The 20869-nt window shown below is 41.6% G+C and overlaps 2 protein-coding genes across 2 annotated transcripts in view; one reads left to right on the top strand and one right to left on the bottom strand.

Annotated features, from left to right (window-relative positions):
- Positions 1-4215, top strand: part of PDZD8 (PDZ domain containing 8) — an 80912-nt gene extending 76697 nt beyond the window's left edge. The window contains 2 exon segments of the mRNA NM_001192510.3: positions 1193-2162; positions 2164-4215. Coding sequence (NP_001179439.2) covers positions 1193-2162; positions 2164-3394 — 2201 coding nt within the window. The 3' untranslated portion in view covers positions 3395-4215.
- A 3933-nt stretch (positions 4216-8148) lies between these two features.
- The window catches only part of SLC18A2 (solute carrier family 18 member A2), a gene marked incomplete at its 5' end in the record, with an annotated part of 39961 nt that continues 27240 nt past the window's right edge, over positions 8149-20869 (bottom strand). The window contains 6 exon segments of the mRNA NM_174653.2: positions 8149-9385; positions 15110-15243; positions 15365-15484; positions 18288-18351; positions 19233-19284; positions 19473-19551. Coding sequence (NP_777078.1) covers positions 9281-9385; positions 15110-15243; positions 15365-15484; positions 18288-18351; positions 19233-19284; positions 19473-19551 — 554 coding nt within the window. The 3' untranslated portion in view covers positions 8149-9280.

Raw genomic sequence — 20869 nt, 5'->3', positions numbered from 1 at the left:
ACTGAGCCTGGGGAGGGAGGCAAGTGGACCAGCTGGACCATGAGAGCAAAAGGAGGAATGACCAGACATGGACACTACCTCAAAACAGATTTAGTTAGCAGACAGGCTTGTTAGAGGTGGAAATAGGAGACTGTGATCAGAAGTTCGTTTCCAAGTAGAAGATCTTTGATGTGGAAAAGTTCCAAGTGATGACCAGATCTAAAGCATTCTCTTGCCTGGGCAGCTGGAGAATATTGAGGTTGGGGAACTCTGAAGTCAGGTTATTAGATGGGGCTGATACTATTTTGATTTATTGAGGATGGCTGTAGGATCTTTGGAAAGCCAAGACTCACCTTTCTCTTAAGTCCTATAGAAGGGGATTGCTTAGGTAAGTACTGTTTGAGGGAGGGCGGGGAGACCTTTTAAAGTTACACCTGGAATGTCCCTAGAAGAATGCATCAGAAGCTGCTAGCTTTCATTGCCTCAGGGAGGGGAGACTTTCCACTGTGCTGCTTTCTGTGCCTTTTGAATTAATATAGCACCTATCAGAAACTAGAATGAAAACTTAAGATAGGTATTATTGATACAGATACAGGTAATAAACAACTTGGTTAACTTTAACGCCCTCCTATCCCTTCCTTATTCTTTCTCGTCCTGAAAAAGATTCGTTTCATGGGTAGGGCTAATAGAACCAGTAAGCATCCACTATTCACAGCATAGTGTTTTGCTAAGTTTAGTTCAAGCACCGGTCTCTTAATTTGAATCATTTATCACTAGCTTATAATCCCTGAAGCGCTGTAGAATTTCCTTCAGTAGAATCACAGTTTCCCATCATTTTTAAGCCTGGTTTAACCATTAATAAAATCCTTTTCAATAGGTTTCACTCGGTTCACTTCAATTCAAACTGAGGAAAAAATGTCATTTAAACCTAGAAAGGAATGGGAAGCAGTTAGGAGTTAGCAGCTGGACACCCTCCTAAGATTTTCATGGCATCATTTGGTTTGGAAAGGTAAACATTTCCAGGACACTGGAGCAGTCAGAGTTTAAGAACCAGTACACTGATGTATCCATAAGCCCACAACATACGTTAGAGTTCTCACTGTTGCTTTTCCATTAGTTAAATGATCACGAATTAATGGCAGTTATACTTAGTGAATTTAGGTAATTTTTACTGCAGTAATTTTATGTTTTCCCTTTTAAAATCTTAAAACAGGCGTGAAAATCACATCTACACTGCAGGTGCTGAAGCTCATCAAGCAGGCTGGTGACCGAGTGCTGGTGTATTATGAGAGGCCTGTGGGCCAGAGTAATCAGGGTACAGTGCTGCAAGATAACTTTGGACAGTTGGAAGAAAACTTTCTGTCAGGCTCATGCCAACCGAACTTTGAAGAGGAAGCAACTGGGTTGGCAGTAGATGCTGAAAATAGAGACCTGGATTCTGAATTTGAAGACTTAGCAAGTGATGTCAGAGCACAAACTGAAGCCAGAGAGGAGGCACAGTCACTAAGTCACAGCCCCAAACGTACTCCAACAACACTTTCTGTTAAACCTCTCGGAACTATATCACCTGTTCTAAACCGTAAATTAGTTGTAGGAAGTTACCCACCACCACCAAAACTTCCATCCAAAGAAGGAAATAAGCCCTTAGCCCTCAAATCTTCCGAGGTAACAGAACCAGCACAAGTGTCAAAACCCACCCAAGGACCCTCTTTCAAACCACCTGTGCCACCACGACCACAAGTCAAAGTTCCTTTGCCTTCTTCTGATGACCCGACTCAGGCCGAACCAGATATTTCTGTTGAAAAGCCAGAGAAGGTGCTGCCACCGCCTCCTGCAGATAAACCTGCTGAAAAGCAAGTGAAGAATCTGGATCACATAGAAGAAGCAGCTGCAGCTAAGCAGTTTTTAGCCAAGCAAGAAGTGGCAAAAGATCTGACTTCTGAAAGCGCCTGCCCACCTAAGGACAGTTCAGATGACCATCAAACGTGGGAATCATCGGAAATTCCTTATCGCAAGAAGCTGGGAAAATGGACAAGAACCAAAGCCAGCTGTTTCTTTGACATAGAAGCCTGCCACAGGTACTTAAACATCGCACTGTGGTGCAGGGACCCTTTCAAACTAGGGGGTCTCATCTGCTTGGGGCACGTGAGCTTGAAACTTGAAGAGGTGGCGTTAGGATGCTTTAGCCACTTCAAACATGGAGTACCTTTCCAAGTTCAGACTGGAAGCCCCGTCACCTAAGGCCATGGTCACGAGAACCGCACTACGCAATTTGAGTATGCAGAAGGGGTTCAATGACAAATTCTGCTACGGTGACATTACTGTTCATTTCAAATATTTGAAAGAAGGAGAGCCAGACCACGTAGTTACTAACTTAGAGAAAGAAAAAGAACTCCATTTGGTCGAAGAGGTGTCTGCCCTGCCTAAAGAGGAGCATTTTGTTGGACAAATGGGTTTAACAGAAAATAAACACAGTTTCCAGGACACTCAGTTCCAGAACCCGACTTGGTGTGATTACTGTAAGAAAAAAGTCTGGACTAAAGCTGCTTCCCAGTGTATGTTCTGTGCTTATGTCTGCCATAAAAAATGTCAGGAAAAGTGTCTAGCTGAGACTCCTCTTTGTGGAGCGACAGATCAGCGGATAGACCGGGCCCTGAAAAATCTCAGGCTGGAAGGACAAGAAACCCTCTTAGGCCTGCCCCCCCGTGTTGATGCTGAAGCTGGGAAGTCAGTCAACAGAACAACAGGTTTGACAAGACATATTATCAATACAAGCTCTCGTTTGTTAAACCTGCGTCCAGTCTCCAAAACCCGCCTGTCTGAGCCAGGAACTGATCTAGTAGAACCTTCACCAAAACACACACCCAACACATCAGACAATGAAGGCAGTGACACAGAGGTCTGTGGTTCAAACAGCCCTTCTAAACGGGGCAACAGCGCAGGAATAAAGTTAGTGAGAAAGGAGGGTGGTCTGGATGATAGCGTTTTCATTGCCGTTAAAGAGATCGGTCGTGATCTGTACAGGGGCTTGCCTACAGAGGAGAGGATTCAGAAACTAGAGTTCATGCTAGATAAACTGCAGAATGAAATTGATCAGGAGTTGGAACATAATAATTCCCTTGTTAGAGACGAAAAAGAGACAACTGATACAAGGAAAAAGTCACTTCTTTCTGCGTCTTTGGCTAAATCTGGTGAAAGACTACAAGCTCTAACACTTCTCATGATCCACTACAGAGCAGGCATTGAAGATATTGAATCTTTAGAAAGTCTGTCTTTAGACCAGCACTCCAAGAAAATCAGCAAGTACACAGATGACACAGAAGAAGACCTCGACAGTGAAATAACCCAACTCATAGACTCTCAGCCATTCAGTAGCATATCAGATGACTTATTTGGCCCATCTGAGTCTGTGTAACAGTCCATATTTAAACTTGCAAGTGATTGAGGAAAAGTGGCATCTAAAGTACCATAGATACAACCACATTTAAACCCTCTTATTATGCACTTTGGCCTGCTTCTTCACAGTTACTTACTTGCGTGAGAACTAGAGTGGAAAAGGTGGTTTTCCAGCAAAAACATGACCAGCCCACTAAATTGATTGTTTCAGATTGCATTTATAGCTATGCTTTTTTGGGTTTATACTGGGAATTTATTTTTACTAATTTATTTTTAACTTTTTCTAATTATGTAATTATGTAAGCTGACTTTTTGTGTTTATGTATGTGTGATGTCTCATTGTGTTTTTTCCCCCTCCTCTTCCTAGTTTTTGAATTAGTGTTAAATAGCATACTGTCCAGATTCTTGAAATATTTTCACTTCCATCACGGTTGTACAACAAATTTGCTGCATGCCCAACTTGACAACAGCAATCATTGAGGGAATAGGTTTTGAATCTTACTTTGTGTTATAAAGTTTGTCATTTCTACTTGCTTGAGATTTTTGTTATTTTGGGGTTTGGAGGTGATGCTTTCTGTTTTGATTTTGCCAAATGTAATATGAAAGCAGATGCTGCAGCTTTAGTTAGTTATGTTGATTTAGTAAAAAAAAAAAAAAAAATTACATATATTGCTTGTTTTTTATGCTTCTGTGAAATTTTTTTCTAAAGCTTCTGTGCAGTTTAAGTATAGTAAGAATATAGTGATTAATTTGAAGAGCTTGCATTGAAAAACAAAATGTAATAGGGAGTAAATATAGAATGCAGTTGGTTAAGAATTTTGAGAGGATAACAAGATTACTAAAAAAGAAAAAACAATAACCATAGGATTTTGAAATATAATCTTTCAAAATATTGATACTTTCAAGTAGAAGTTTTAAACATTTATGATTGTTTTTCAGCTTCAGTTCTCCCATAGGAAATAAAGCATGTGCAAGGATATTAGAAGTTTCAGAGGACTGTTCTTAAAATGACCTTGTTGATATCTGGTTTGGCTATTTTGTTTTAGAAATTTTTTCATGCATGAGAATGTTGTGAATGAAAGGAATCATGCAAAATAACATTTATTGTTTTATCTGATATCTGCAGACTTAAAGGAATGATCATTCTGAATGCTTCTATAGTTCAGACTTTTATTCATTTAAAAAAAAAAAAAATTGGAGAGCATAGATACCTAGGAATTGGGACCAGGTGTCTTAAAAGGAAGGTCTACTGGAATAGTTCATTGTGTGGAGCCTCGGTAACATGTGACTGAGGGAAAACATGTGAGCATGACCTTTGTTGGTATACCATAAAAGTTTTGGCCTTTTATGTGTCAATAAAAGATATGTACATGTTTTTCCCTTTCGTAGGTAGCTACTATGATAATTGCTATATAGTGAAACTGACATGAATTTAAAACTAGATAGCACAGCTTTTATAACTGGCAGGAAAAGGCATCATATAATAGTAAGGATTCTGGCCCAGGTCCATAACCCAGGATTCCATACAAGAGTTTAAGTTGAAGCTCTTCTGTTGGCCATTAGCAAACTGTGTAACCCTAAGCAAGCCACAGAAGGGCTCCATGCTGCACTCTCCCCGGCTCTAAAGTAGAAATAAACCAAAACTTCCTCTTAACTACCTCACAGAATTGTTGTGAGGATAACAACAGCATAACTGTGGAAGTTCTCTGAATAGTAAAAAGCTGTTCAAATAAAAGGGATGACTTACGTGGATGGTAAAAACATTTTTATGGGTAGAAAAGCTATTCCAGTTTTAAAATCAGTAGTCAGTTCTCATTCTTGCTGTTTTATTATCAAGTAAAATATAAGGAAACTAAATACCTTTCTTGGCCAAGTTTGTAACAAAAATATATCTCTGTATGCCCCCTTTTTTGTTTAAGCATGCTTGCATTTTAAAAGAACACTGCTATAGAAGTCTCTATACACCAAATTCACTGAAAGCTAAAATACTGTTCTGTAAACAATAGTTTAATCTGCCCAGTGTGATCACAAACTTTCATCTTAACATAAAAAAATCACTTACCACTGACAGCAGAGTAAGTGACTGGTGGTTTTGGATTATACCATGGAAGTTTTAGTGACATCCAAGCATGCTGCTGAAATGGATGCATTTGAAACAGCTGTAGAAATAATGCAAAACTTTGCTTTCATAAAAATCTTGCTCATGTTTTTAAAGTGTCTGACTCTGTAGAACCACAATTATGGAAAGCTCAGAAATGCTGCTAATGACAGTTGTAAAATGTACCTTCAGCGTAGTGCGATATTTTTCTATTTACTGGTGAGAGGCAAGAGAGGCATCACAGTTGTATTTTAGGGCAAGGGAGGGGAACCCTCCCAGCCGTCTAGGGAATAGTAAGGTCTACAGCTTCAATGAAAACAGTTGTATTATATCACATTCCTGATGTAATCTTTCTGCCATGCTATGTTATCAATAGCTTAAAAATAATAATAAATAAAAACTACCAAGAAAACAAGAATATCTTCATTTAACGACATCTGAAAAAAATACTGCATCTTTGTGGAATTATTGCCTGTATAATTGGACCATGAAAACAAGCTTAAAAAGTCCACTTTTGCTAAACAAAATTGCTATTCTGAAAATTGTCTAAAAGCATTAAATTTGGTTTTACTCTTTTTTTATGCTGTGAAATATCAGATTTATCTATTTGCCTCTGCTATCTAGGAGTAATGAGACTATTTAAAGTATATTTTCCATATATTGGTATTCAGATGAATGTTTAGACAGTTAAGTTGAGCAACGTTTTAGCATTATTTTAAAATCAATTCATTTGCCACATTTCTTAATATCAAGCCTTACATTCTTCAGTATCAGAACTAGTTAAAATATCCTGTGGCCGTTCGTGATTTTGAGAGGAAAAACACACAGTAGTAAAGATTTGTGGGTCACTGTCAGTTCTAAATTTAAGTGTATCGGAATTTTTCAAAAGGCAGTTTGAAGACATTTGGCTCTTACTAATAGTAAAATAATAAAGTCTTAAGTTCCTGTAAAAGTGAGTAACTTCAAAATCACTTTAATGTTAAAATATATTGAGTTTATTTCTAAACTGAGAGATAATAGCTTTTCTTTAAAAATGGGATTGGGGGAGCTTCCCTTAATCCTTTTTAAGCCATGGATCCACTTGAAGATCTGTTTAAAACCATGGATTCTCACCCCTGAAAGATGCACACAAGCACATCCTAGACTTCATGGTACTTCCATGGCCATGGATCTACTGTGTCAAGTGGCTGCATATCATAGTTACTTTTATCAACCACAGTTATTCACAGCAATCAGGAATACAGTACAACTTTAGAGATGCAAGGATAACTTACTGGTTGGTTCCACATTGACACCATGTGGCTAGTTACATATTTCAATTTAAAACAAATTTTGCAAAGCCAGAAAATATGGTTCAAACTAGTCTGGAGCAGATTTTACCTGACGCCTGCAAGCAAAAAAGAATAGTTTTTAATTGAATATCCACAGTTAATATGTTCTCACATACTTTATTCTGATGATATTATGTGGTTAACAAAGGAAAGCAACAGGCACAGTAGTGTTCAGAAGATTTATTAGGTAAACTAGCTAAAACAATGTAGGTGGATACACTTAGCAGTCAAAAGAAAGAAGTGAGTATTCATTGCTACCTCATTAAGTTTTTTGTATCTGTTTTGCTGGGTACAAACAAAAAAACCACCTCTGCTCAAAACAGACAGTTCAGAGAGCTGTGTGTTCTTTGTTCTGATACACATTTAAAAACAGCCCCTCTTTTCATGTTTTGCCAACCCCAGAATATTACTTATATGAAAGACCTTATAGTTTTTTTCCTCATCAGATACAGTTTTTCCTTTTGCTCTCAATACACATCTGAAAAACATTTATATGATCTCTAGGGATCACCAGCAGACATGGCTGCCAGTCATTCTTGAAGAGACTGAAGCCTTACAGGCAAAAATTCTAAAAGCTCTGTAGTATTAGGAGTGGGGAGAACTACAAAGCCTCCAAGAGAACTGATTTGCAGCACACTGGTTTTTAAGGGTCTCCCCTACAGAAGTAGAGAACAATCCTGCTTTTTTACTTTAGCCATAGAAGCACCTCCAGCAAAGCAGAGGCCTCGTGTGAGTCACCCAATGCAAATACACGAGTAGGAAGCCAGTTTGCTTCCAACACATACATGCACTTAAAAAACCAGACTTCAGATCAAAGCCCCACCAAAAATGTCATGAAGAAAATGGAAGGAAGTATTAGCTACTTTCTTAGGGAAGTAAAAGGTAGAGTCTTTCCAAGTTTAACAGAAACAATTTTAGCTTAACAAAAAAACGGACATTAGGTAGTTTTGTTTACCATTACAGAACTACAGAATGAACAAGTGTTTTTGAGACATTCCACGCTATCTTCATATCATACAAAATGATGTAAACGGACAATGTTCACTAACAGTACTTACATCGAAAAGGCACAGCAATGTTGTCATGCTCAGAAAAACTACATCACACAGCACTAGGTGATACAGTATTACACAGACATCTTTAGATGTTGGGGTTTTTCCTGCATGTGAAAGGGAGTGTGCCCTGACCACCCTATTATTTTTACCTGTTTTCCTAACATGATTCAAGACAGTTTTATTCCTCCTTCATCTTCATCTAAAATAATAGTTATCAAAAAAAAAATAAACAGATCCCTAGAAAACACTTGACTTCCAGGTAAAAGAAAATTATAGTCTGGGATATTTTTTTTTTTTTTTCACATCACAGCAGCTATTAGCTTTTTACATTTCTTTTCTAAAATTTCAGCTAGATGTTGGTATATCTCATCATGCTTCAACAATCCTGATAGTATAAGGTGTTTCTTTCTCAGTCTTTGTCATCCGGTAAGACAAGTATGTATCTGAAAGGGAAAGCTTCTAGTTGTTCATAACTATATATCTGGGTGCTTTTCTCTGCTTTCAGAACATTCACTGTTTTACCCTTACTGGCTTTAATGTTTGCTGCCAACCACAAGACATGTAAACATATAATTTACAACCATCTGCTTCCAGGTAGGTGATTACATAGAAAACTAATGCCAACTGAGATTCGTGGATTAAATCCGAAAGAGACTGACTCAAGTTCTTCTGCATCTAAGATAACTAGCTTTTACCTCATGAATATATTGATAGTACAACTGACCCCCGAACAACATGATTTGAACTGCATGGGTCCACTTACATGCAGAGTTTTTTCAACAAATAACAGACTGCAGTCCTACGTGGCCCATGGTTGGTTGAATCCACGGACGTGAAATCAGAGACATGAAGGGCTGACTGTTTTCAGCTGTGTGGGGTGTTGGCATTCCCAAACCCTGTGTTGTTCCAGGTCAACTGTAATTCCAAGTTCAGTAACATTCAGTGTCACTACCTAATATATGCTGTCTTACTTGACTCTCTTTTTCAGACTTCCTTCTAGTTTCTCATTGCTGGAAGTGTCTCGGAGATAATGTGTGCTTTAAACACTCATTACCAATATTCAGAAAAAAATATAAGACTTTTTTTTGCCCAGGTGTTTGTGAATGTAAGTTAAAAAATTATATTTGATTTGGATTCAAATATTTATAGATTTACACTATATTTCGTCAAAATATATTGTATAATATTTAATAAAATCAAATACATAAAATAAAGTTTTCAACACTATTTATACAAACCCCTAGAAAAGCTGCTTTTTCTTTATAAGGCCGTTGGCAATCGATCATAACCGTGGAAAAGAAAGAACCTTTGGTTGTATGACTTTCACCAGGGATGAGTGGTATGACTAAGACAGTTCTGGATGAGTCATTTCACTGGAAACACTTTTATACAATTAGGTACTTGGAGGACTTTTGCGGGTCTCAGTCACTTTCAGATTCTTCATCCTCACCTATCGGATGCGACTGGCTGCTGTTCTGCGTGTACATTTTTGTTTTAATGGGGCAGTTGTGATCCATGAGGATAGCCTAAGAGAGAGCAGGTGCAGATACATTAACTCACTGATTCACAAAGGAAGGCAGAGACTGCTTAAGACGAAGGATTAGTAGCTTGACAACTTCCTACAGTACCACCCGATATTAACCAACCACTAATTTGGTGCCACTGCCAGGTGCCTGGCCTAGAAGACCTGGAGTTCTAGAGTGAACATTCCAGGCAGGAGGAGGCAGCAGAAGCAGTCTCTGCAGTGTTCCTATTACATCTGCCAGGGACCCTAAGTCAATTTGGAGGAACCTGTGAGCTATGAAGAAAGGGGTATTTAGGTTGGGTTTAGTTTATACTTAGGGTGGGCGGATCCTCCTTAGTTAAGGCCACAGGTATGGCCCCTTTGATTTCCCTGGATTAAGCATCACAGGGCCCTTATCTTTAAATATGACATCTCGGGAGGATGTCTTCCCAAGTCCTGGCTGGCCTCTTCTTGCTCAAGTGTGTTTTATTAATAAAAAGTATGTTTCTCTCATACACATAAAAATTCTATGTGCTCCCTTATTGTAACAAAAACCTTTCAAAGGTCAATTGATCCTCAGTTGATAAGCGCTATAGTCATTATTCCTCCTGGAAGTATACGGACCAAGCACGTAGTCTTGAGTATAGAGATGGGGTTTATCATGCCAAGACTGTGCTAGGCATTTTCAATACACCTCTACTCCACAACAGCCCTATGTGATAGCTTGATCACCCTCTGTGTAGGCACAGGGGTCAAAGACCTTGACCAAGAGATGTATGGCTAAATGGGGTGGATCAAGCCCAAGCAGCCTATGCCAGCATCTGCTCTGGTGACGCCCCACAGGACAGCCAGGGGTGCAGAGCATGACATTGGGTGCAACTGAAATGAATTCTCTCACCAGGCTTGTCTTTCATTTTCCCTCCACGTAAGCTATCCCGCCAATGCCTTTTTGTGCATTTGAAAATCTAAATGGCAACATTTATCTGGATTAAATTAATCTTCTGTTGGCCTATTGCAACCTATCTTGGCACTTGTCAGCTGCTCCTCCCAGTTCTTGTCCCACAGATTTGATAAACTTCTGTGTCTCCACTCAGCCCTTAACCCATTTATCATTTCCCAAGAAATTCTAAAATGATCTAACATGTGGCCTGTGATGATAAGGACTTCCGTGACTCTCTAAGTTAGGCTGCCAGCTCAAATTGTCAGCTGCAAATTCAACTCTAGGTTTTTTTTTTTCATTATTATTATGCTTCTTGCCAAGCGAAGTGATACATGGACCTCATGAAGAGCTCAATTTTTTAAAAGTAAGTAACTGAAGTGATAGACAGCAGGACCCTTCTTGCCACATGGGTGTGTGCTTGTAACACAAAAGCTTTAGCCATCAAGAGCTCCATGTCTTGCCTCTGGAGTCACAATCTTCAAAGAAACGTGCCCAAGGATCACTCGATGGGGCAGGTTAAACATCGAATCCCAGGTTCCTACCCTTAGTGACACTCGTGTCAACATGTGTGAGAAACACCGCACGACTTATGTGTGGCATCTTCTGGGACAAAGCAGGGTCACACGGCTGACGACAGCTTACTGGGCACCTATCAGATGTGTGTTTCAGTGCCTTTCAGGTCCTCTCCAGCAACTTAGGAACCTCACTGCACACAAGTGACGGTTCCAGAGGGTTTGTGGGCAGAGTGCTGACTGGGAGTTAAGTGCTTGGGGAAAGCACATGGAGAAGATAGGAGTGGACTTGAAGCTTGCAGGAATAAAGCAGCCTGCCTTTTCCCCCACCCTCCTGCCAACCCTGAGATCTGATATTGAGGTACAGTGAGACCACATCACAGGAAAGACCAACCAGATCCAGACTGTAGGGTCCTGAATGCCAGGCAAGAGGCCTTATTAACCGCAGGCCCACAGGCGGAGAGCCAGCCTTGCAAAGGACGGCCATCCTTCTTCCTTACCACAAAGGCCTCTCCCCTGGCTAGTCCACCATCACACTATGCGCTATATAGACTTAAGGACTGCTGGAACCTAGCACTGGGCACGTAACAGGGACCCAATTTAAAAACTGCACTGCAAGGGAAGACGTTCGGTCAGACCAATTATTTGGCAGTGTTCAGAACTTATCAATTAACCCAACTGCATTTGCTGACACTACCTGTACCAGGTAAAGGAGTTTTCTTTCTTAAAAGATGATTTGTAACTTTTAAAACCTAGCTTACTGGCTTCTGGACACTTTCTTGAAAGATTTATTGTGCCATCTTTTTTTTAAGTTATACAAGATTAAGCCAGATGGCATGTGATAGTCCAAAAGTGCCATGAAAAGAGAGGCGTGAACAGCATCAAGTGGGTAAGTCACGGGCATGAGGGACGCGTACAGAGGGGCCTGGGGAGCAGCCTGGTAACTAGAGCAGTCTTCCGTGCACTGCTGTGTGGGGAGAAAGGTGTGTTTGACCCTCAAGTGAAGTAGAAAAGGGGGGGGGTGCAGGGGATTGTCATTTGTATCCAGAGCAAAGCCCATTCCTGAGAGTTGAGCTCCAGTCCTGCCAAATACCTGGTTTCATATCAGACACCATAGAGTCAGGATTTCCAAAGCAGTGAAAACATGCTGGACCAAGTGAAGTGTAAAAATAACATAAATATGAAGCTAGGACAGTGAAACCATCAAGGCATTAAAATGCAAGAGTTCCAGACTTCAAGACATTGAAAGATACCAGGGCTCCTGTGTGCTCGAAAAGAGTTATTTACCACATTATCTTTAAAAAAAAAAAAAAGATGGTTTTGCATCAGGATCAGCCAGTAAAAGCAAGCTACAGTCCTCAAATCGCCTACTTTCTTGTCTGAGCAACAATTAGAAACTTGAAGAGTAAGACCTAAATTGTTTAGTCGCTAAGTCATGATTCTTTGCACCTCTATGGACTGCAGCACGCCAGGCTCCCTTCCTTCACCATCTCCTGGAGTTTGCTCAAACTCATGTCCATTGAGACCTAAGAAATGTGCCCTATCTTTAAAAAAATTTTAACCTGAAAAAATAAAAGTCCATTCCAAAACCCAGTTTCCTCACTGGCTACTCCGAGCCAGAGGCTACAATCGATCTCCTATAAGTGGAACGCAGTTCCCTCAAATGACAGAGCTGGTGTTTCTTATACCTGCAGAGGGACTAGAGTAACAGGCTTTTCTCTCTGCCTATATTGATAACACTGATTTCAAACAAACAAACAAAATCCCAGAAATCCAATAAACCAAATGAAAGCAAAACTCAGGTGCTCACAAACTGGTTCATGATTGGATGACTTGGGAACCATAAAATGGCACTCGAACTTTCCATTTCGAGCTTAAGTCCACACACCACTTAATCAGAATGCTTCCTAATGAAAGAATTACTTGCTAAGACTTGTACACCTTCTGGCTCTCCTGTCCCCTACACTTGGTAACTGCTGATCCTGAATGCTGGCACTTGGCGGTATTGGATTTTCTCAAGTGGGTGGTAATCAATCGTTTCTCCGCCCTGGCATGCACTGCTTCCTGCCCTCGCTCCCTCTCATCACTTGGTGCTATCGGCTGCTTCCTGCCTGCACAGTGAGTAGGCAGCGGCTGTTGGCTGCCACCTTCCCATGTCACCATCGTGCCCCTCAAATGGATCTGACATGATGCCTTCAATTACAGGCATCAATTATGGGCAGGGAGACACACATTCTCTCTGGTTTTCAATGATTCATCTTGCTAGGCACTTATTAAGGGACATTTTACAGTGGAAGTAGCTTCTGGAAGCCTGGCCCTTCTTATCACTTTGTCTTTCAGGATTGTCTCTTCCACTTCCTTCAGCGCTTTTCTTTTTAAATGAACTAAAGCCTTGGTTTAAGTGTGGGAAGAGGCACAGAGGCCTTCTGCCCATCAAGTGTGGACCCCAGAGTTGGAACTGGTCCCCTGACCTCACCCACTTCCTCCAAGACCTCAGATAAGCCCTCGAAGCTGTTACTGACAAACGGATAACACAGTAGCCACTAACGTCTGCTCGGCAAGGGAAGCCCACTGGGCAGCGCTGGGTTATGAGTCTTATCTCACAGAGAGAAGAGAGGGAGGGACCTGAGGGACCGCTGGCTGACAGAGTGCATCAGAGTTAGGTAAGAGCAAGAAAGGAGAGTGGGGTTATGTGGAAACTAGTGACAACTTATTGAGCATGTTTGTGTGCAGACATGGGGGTCACACTCTGCTGGGATTCCTTCACTGAATCCTCAAACCACCCTGTGAGGTCAAGGCTAAATCGTCTTCCTATGAGAGAGACAGCTCGGCTCCAGGGCCCTGCACTACCTCCTGAGTCTTGCACAGTTTCCTGGGTGACAGAATCATTTGTAGCTGATTTTTTGTTGTTGTTAAATAGGGTTGGGAGTAATCTTCATTCAGCCTTAATCAGATTGATATGGTGGCTACAGAACAAGAACTATTTTCTGTGATTGCACAGAGAATTTCCTGACCCTGAGGGAGGCCAAGGAACTCTGCTGGGGTTGGACAAACGTGGCCAGGGAACTCAGATGACCAGGCTGGAAAACAGGAAGTGCCTTGAGAGAGACGGGAAAGTTGTTCGGAGCTGGGGAGGCATCAGCAAGAGGAAGAGTCAGATGGGTGTGAGTAATTCAAAGATACCTACTTAAATCATATATAATAAAGGGCACAAGACCAGTGCTTAGTGCTGGATACACTTCTTAAATATACTGAACATCTTAATAAATGCCCCAAATGCCCAAAACAAAGACTACACACGACCCAACTTCAGGGTCTGTGTCTGTCTTTAAACCTGCTCTTTGGGGAAGATCATGAAGGGGGCAATTAAGAAATGCCAAAACCTTAAAACCCATTTCAGTTCAAACATCATGGAGAACTTATGACGTATTCCCAAGAGCACAGCACAAGGGTACCTCACATCCATTACTAAACAAAAAAATACCATCTCCCCCGGGCTTGTTTCTCTCATTCACTCTTAATCTAAGGCCCTCTTCTTTTAACCAGATGAATGTCCACCAGCATCGGACGTTTAAAAAAAGTCAGCAGCAGCAGCACCAGGTATGAACACTTCTTGGAAAGGGTAAAATGACTGATGCATTTCAAAATTCAAATTTAGAATTGATAAGTTTGAATTTGTTCAAAACGGGGAACACTTTATATTCAATACTGTATCTTGCCTATAGCTAGGATTCTGGTCATGAAATTATTAACTTAAACGTTATAAAGATGTGCTCACATGTGCCCAAAGGTACATAAAACAATGTTTTTCCATAAGTGTCTATTACCAACATTAAAACCATCTCCAGAGTCTTATGCAGTAAAGACTAAGACGCTACTACTGAAAACTGTGAGGGTTAGCAGAAAAGCAAACAGGACCAAAAACAGTTGATCTTAGGAGTGAGCACAGGAGGTAAAACAGTTATGTTCAAGATTTCAAGAATCTTTGAAAATTTAATTGTTAATTTTCAATATAAATCTATGTTTGTATTTGGTTGACAGAGATCTATACTGACAGCTAATCTATGTACGAAAATTATTTCACTCTTCAAATGTATAAACATAATGCTTGATACAGTCAAAGAAGTATCTGCTCCACGTGGTATAAACTAAAAAGAAACTTACAATTTATATTTGGGGAGTTCTGTTCAAAAGGAGTAGAAATATATTTTAGAACCAAGCCTTAAGCCACCAGCCAGAAGACCATGCTAAACTGATCAAGAAACACTTAACTGCATCCTAAAATTTTTCTTACCATTTTTTCTTCCTTGGCAGGTGGACTTCGAAGAAAAAAGCAGAGAGGAGCAAAAAGAATATCAATTATTCCAATAATTGTCATGAGCCATGGAAATCCAATTGCCTTTGCGATAGCCCCACCAGCAGAAGGACCTTTCAGGAAACAGAGAATTAGATGTAGGCAGAAAGATGCAAAAGTTTAAATAATTTTCAGTAGGCATTATCAATGGTGTACTGAGAAGAAAAAGTTCTTTTGGAAACCCAACGTCCTTACCTATGGCATATCCCATACAAAACGCAACATCGGCAATGGCGTACACGCTCCCATAGACCGACACGTGCCGCAGGTCGACCAGGTAGCCCATGATGGGCATCATTGATGAATCCACCATGCCTGTGGACAGTCAGGGAACACAGACAGTCTGCAGAAAACTGATGGAAACCAACAGTGGGCTGAACGTCAATGACTGTGTCCTAACCTCACAACCCTGCCAAGATTCTTCACTGCTGTCTGCCAAGTCTTGAGGCAAACTCCCTACAACAGACCTTTCACTGAAGACAGACTAAAGGTGCCTGAGGCTGGGACTGGAACTCAGACTACTATTTGCCTGTTCCCTGCCTTGCCTCATCTTGTCCTCCACTGTCTGGTAGATGGTACCCAGTCCTCTAGGGGCTTGCCTGCCATTCTGCAGACCCGGAGGGATGCTGGTTACTGGCTGTGTGAACCCTGAGCCTGCTTCCTGTGGGTGCTTTCCTGATTCACTATTTTCTGGTCCACATCGTCCTCTGCCCTCAAAGAGTGGGTACACTACACGCCTCGCCCAGCCTCCTCCCCACCCACAGCTTGGCCTCACTCTTAGATTATGAGAGTTAAAGTTGGGAAGCATAGAGAGAATCAGAAGGAACCAGAACAGGAAAGAGTCTGAGGGACTGCCCGGCCCTACTCAGGAAACTAAAATCAAAAGAGGTTTGCAATAACCCTGTGTACGAGACGGCAAAAGAGACACCGATGTATAGATCAGTCTTATGGACTCTGTGGGAGAGGGAGAGGGTGGGGAAGATTTGGGAGAATAGCATTGAAACATGTATAATATCATGTATGAAACGAGTCGCCAGTCCAGGTTCAATGCACGGTACTGGATGCTTGGGGCTGGTGCACTGGGACGACCCAGAGGGAGGGTAGAGGAGGGAGGAGGGAGGTGGGTTCAGGATGGGGAATGCGGGTATACCTGTGGCGGATTCATTTCGATATTTGGCAAAACTAATACAATATTGTAAAGTTTAAAAATAAAATAAAATTTAAAAAAAAAAAAAAAGAGGTTTGCTCCTTTAGTTGGCTAAAACACCAAAAACCATCACCACTGCCAAGACCTGTATTAGAACCTCTGGTCTCTAGAATAGTCAGGGAACAGGAAGCATAAAGAAAGGACGTGTGTATTCGGAGTTCTAAATCCAAACCCCTGGGTGGTTGAGCATCGTCATGCCTTATCTCTCTGAACGTCACTCTCCCCATGGATAAAATGGAGATGATAATGATTGGCTGAATTAGATGATGGCTGTGAACACACCTGGAAGGGCATTCAAACATCAGATCCCTCACCTGCACCCCTACAGAGGCAGGAGGGTAAGGGAAATTTCTTGCATTCAACTAATACGTGCTGATCACCTGAAATGTGCAAGGTGCTGGGATAAGGGTGAACAGAGCAAAGAGTTGAAAAATAAATTATGATTGTGAGTGATGCTATGAAGGCGCTGTGAGAAGCTATGTGTATGTATACACATATGTACGTGTATGTGTATATGTATATGTATGCACATAAGCTGGGATAACCTAGCCTGGTCTAAGGGGTCAGCAAAGGCTCCATCCTCTCTACTTTACCAAAGATCCAACTTCTGCCTTTACTCTGCGACAGATTCACCTTTTCATGATTAATCTGTATATTATAAGTGAGAAACAAGCATGTGCTATTTATCTAAAATATGAACGAGATTTTTCCTAACACATTATTAACTGTGCCTCACACTGCTCCAAAGACTTGTCCCCTTTGCTTGTGAAAATTCCCGCAGTACAGCTGGTCATCAATACATCAGTCTATCTTTTCTGTACCAGGCCTTATTGAAAACTACATGTGAAGCCTTTGTCCCCCAGCCTCATATGAGAAAGTCTGTGCATAGATATGAGCCCAAACAGATGGATTCTGAGTAAGCAGTTCTCCTGTTTGCCCAGGCTCAGCAGTGGAGTGTCGTTTTGCTTCTGTAAATATCAGGCTTTTGCAATACTGGTTTTCAGGAAATAAATGACTAGTTCATGAAAGCCAGTGTCTGTGGACAATCTACAAACTGTACATGAGCTAAGCTGCCGCAGCCTCCTGTCAAGCATCTAGAAATTTTAGATTGAGCACTGCCGATGGTGACTGCAGCCATGAAATTAAAAGATGCTTACTCCTTGGAAGGAAAGTTATGACCAACCTAGATAGCATATTCAAAAGCAGAGACATTACTTTGCCAACAAAGTTCCGTCTAGTCAAGGCTATGGTTTTTCTTGTGGTCATGTATGGATGTGAGAGTTGGACTGTGAAGAAGGCTGAGTGCCGAAGAATTGATGCTTTTTAACTGTGGTGTTGGAGAAGACTCTTGAGAGTCCCTTGGACTGCAAGGAGATCCAACCAGTCCATTCTGAAGGAGATCAGCCCTGGAATTTCTTTGGAAGGAATGATGCTAAAGCTGAAACTCCAGTACTTTTGGCCACCTCATGCGAAGAGTTGACTCAATGGAAAAGACTCTGATGCTGGGAGGGATTGGGGGCAGGAGGAGAAGGGGACCACAGAGGATGAGATGGCTGGATGGCATCACTGACTTGATGGACGTGAGTCTGAGTGAACTCCGGGAGTTGGTGATGGACAGGGAGGCCTGGCGTGCTGTGATTCATGGGGTCACAAAGAGTCGGACACGACTGAGTGACTGAACTGAACTGAATTCTGCCCAAGTAAGAACTCTTTCTTTTTTGTTTGTTTGTTTATTTTGGCCACACAGTGCAGCATGCAAGATCTTAGTTCCCCAACCAGGAGTTGAACCCAAGCCCTTGCTGTAAAAGTACAAGAGTCCTAACCACTGGACTGCCAGGGAAGTTGAGGAACTCTTTCTTGGTACTGGGAAAACAAAGGTTTAAATTTAGGCCCAAGGCTCTGGTGGCTTACCAATTGCAAAACCAACTCCAAAGTTGGGAGCTATGAGTCCGTAGATGTTTTTTGCAAGAGGAATCTGTAAGAGGAAATACATGTTATGCCAAAAGAACATGCTATTCAATTCTGAATTATCACAGAAAGTCTTAAAGACAGGTTTTCTCTGGCCAGTTATGTGTGTTCCCTTCTGAAGGAATTAGGAGGAGGGCGCAAGACAGGGTTTGGGCAGAAGAGGACCCTCCAAATCTTTAATAGAGTTGAAATGGGTTTTGTGACCACCACAAAAAGCTAGTTCACTTCCATATGTGAAAGTTCAGCCTAGTCTACACTCCATTTTTTTAATAGTTATTTTTATTTATGTGGCTGCACTGGGTCCTAGTTGCAGCATGCGGGATCTTCAGCTGCAGCGTTCGAACGCTTAGTTGCTACATGTAGGATCTAGTTCCCTGACGAGGGGTCAAACCCAGGCCCACTGCACTGGGAGGGCAAAGTCTTAGTCTCTGGACCACCAGCGAAGCACCCATACTCCATTTTTTAAAAGAACCAGAAGGTCTCATTTGGGGTAGATATTAGCCTTTGGTAGAAGATGTTTTATTCTAGAAAAACATCTTGCTATTGTTTCTGGCTGGTTGCCCTAAAGTGTTCAAGACACTGTAATGTTTCAGATGCACAGGGAGAGGGGAACAAGGTGAAATAAAAACAGTGTAATAAAACATTCTAAGTAATTTCCAACTGACTTAAAATAAAGATAAACCCTTTGGAGAATCTTGTCTGAAGTTTTTAACATGATAAAAAATGAGAAGAAAATGGAAGATTAATAAAACTAAGTGTCAACAAACTTCAAACTGCCATATTTGTTGGTGACTCTTGCCCAAAGCAAAAGTTTCATTTACAGGTTATTTCCACCTGCCAAACGTCATCTTTTTTTTTTTTTTTCCCCAAATGTCATCTTTTACTCACACATAAAATGCTCATTCCGACAATTATCATTCCTAGAAGAGCACAAAGCCATCTGTCAAAAAACAAAAAAGCACCAGTAAGAAATGATTCTCCACCCCCACCATCCAGGTTTTCAGTGGAAATAACAGTTTATAGTAGTAAAAGTTTCTAACAGTAGTGAAACTAGAAACACTTGCAATTTTTTAAAGTAAGTTCGTTACTGTAACAGAGTGAGTGTTGGGATGTTTCATTTCATCTTACCTCCCCATTTTGTGTGCGAGGATCCCAAAAACATTGGTTCCAATGAGATAAGAGACGCTAGCTGGCAAGAAAGCCACGCCTGTAAATTTATGAAAGGGACACCTTATCAGTACAGATATCAGTCACGTGTGAGAAAAACTAATAATTGTGAGGCACCACGCTTGTGATGAGAGCTGAGGAAATGAAGCCCTGGGACCTGCACCCAAGCAGCTAATATCCGGTGTCTGATGGAGCTAGTCTGGACTCCACACAGCTTATCCATCCACACGAAGCCGCCAGCCGCCTCCACACTCCAGAAATGAGATTCCTCCCTCTATCGTGGGCTTCATCTCGCCCCCACCTCTGCCTGGTGGCGGGTTTTACCAGGGGAGTTGGGGTGGATGAGAGTGACAGCTCCTGGCTGCGGAGCTGCCAGCTGCCACCCCACACAGGCAGTGAGCAGTGGTGGTTATCTGCTCCCAGTTCCTCCCTTCGTATGTGTACGGCAGGACAAAGACACAGGTATGGACAAAAGTCAGGAGCACAGATGAGCACAAAGGAAAAAACATTAACATTCTCCCACATTCCATCGCTCAGATAATCCCACAGTTGTTTTCCCTTGCAAGTTCTATGCACATAAATAAATGCGTAAGCACAGTTTTGTGTCTTTAAAGAAAAAAAATTAGTATTATACCTACATTTCTACATCCTGCTTTTTTTTTTTTTAAGATTTATTTATTTTTTGGCTATGCCGGGTCTTCATTGCTGGTCAGGCTCTTCCCTAGTTGCAGCGAGTGGAGCTACTCTTCCTTGCAGTGGCTCTCTTGCTGGGGACCACAGGATCTAGGGCCCACAGGCTTCAGCGGTTGCAGTTCCTGGGCTCTAGAACACAGGCTCAGGAGTGGCACACGGGCTTAGTCGTCCCGTGGCATGTGGGATCCTCCAGGGATCGAACCAGGGATCAAACCCGCGTCTCCTAAAATGGCAGGTGGATTCTCTACCACTGAGCCACTAGCGAAGCCCCATTCTGCTTTCAGTTACCTTTATGGACATGTGTCCATGCCAGATAAATAAGTAAATAAATATGTGGTCATTTTTTTGTGGCCAAATCCTACGTAACTGACAGTTTCATGTTTTCCCAGGAGAGGAACTTTGCAAGCCCCAAGCTGAGTTCACAGCTGACAAGGGCAATGGTTGCCTTGAACATACCTCTCTGCCTTGAACAGGAAAGCCTACTCAAGCCAGCCCACGCTTGCTGGCCAGGGCATTTGTCCACATCAGCTCCATCTGGCCTCAATCCATCCTTAGGACAACAGGACAATCTCATTTCCAAAGATGGCTTTTCAAACTTTTTACACTTTTGGTGTTTCCCCTTGAAATCCAGAAATACCAGGTTGGTTCCTAAGCCTTGCCCACAA

This window comes from Bos taurus, chromosome 26 (assembly GCF_002263795.3).
Source record: "Bos taurus isolate L1 Dominette 01449 registration number 42190680 breed Hereford chromosome 26, ARS-UCD2.0, whole genome shotgun sequence".
In the NCBI taxonomy this organism is placed as follows: Eukaryota; Metazoa; Chordata; class Mammalia; order Artiodactyla; family Bovidae; genus Bos; species Bos taurus.
Note: the sequence above shows the minus strand (reverse complement) of the source record. Positions and strands in the feature narration are given on the sequence as shown.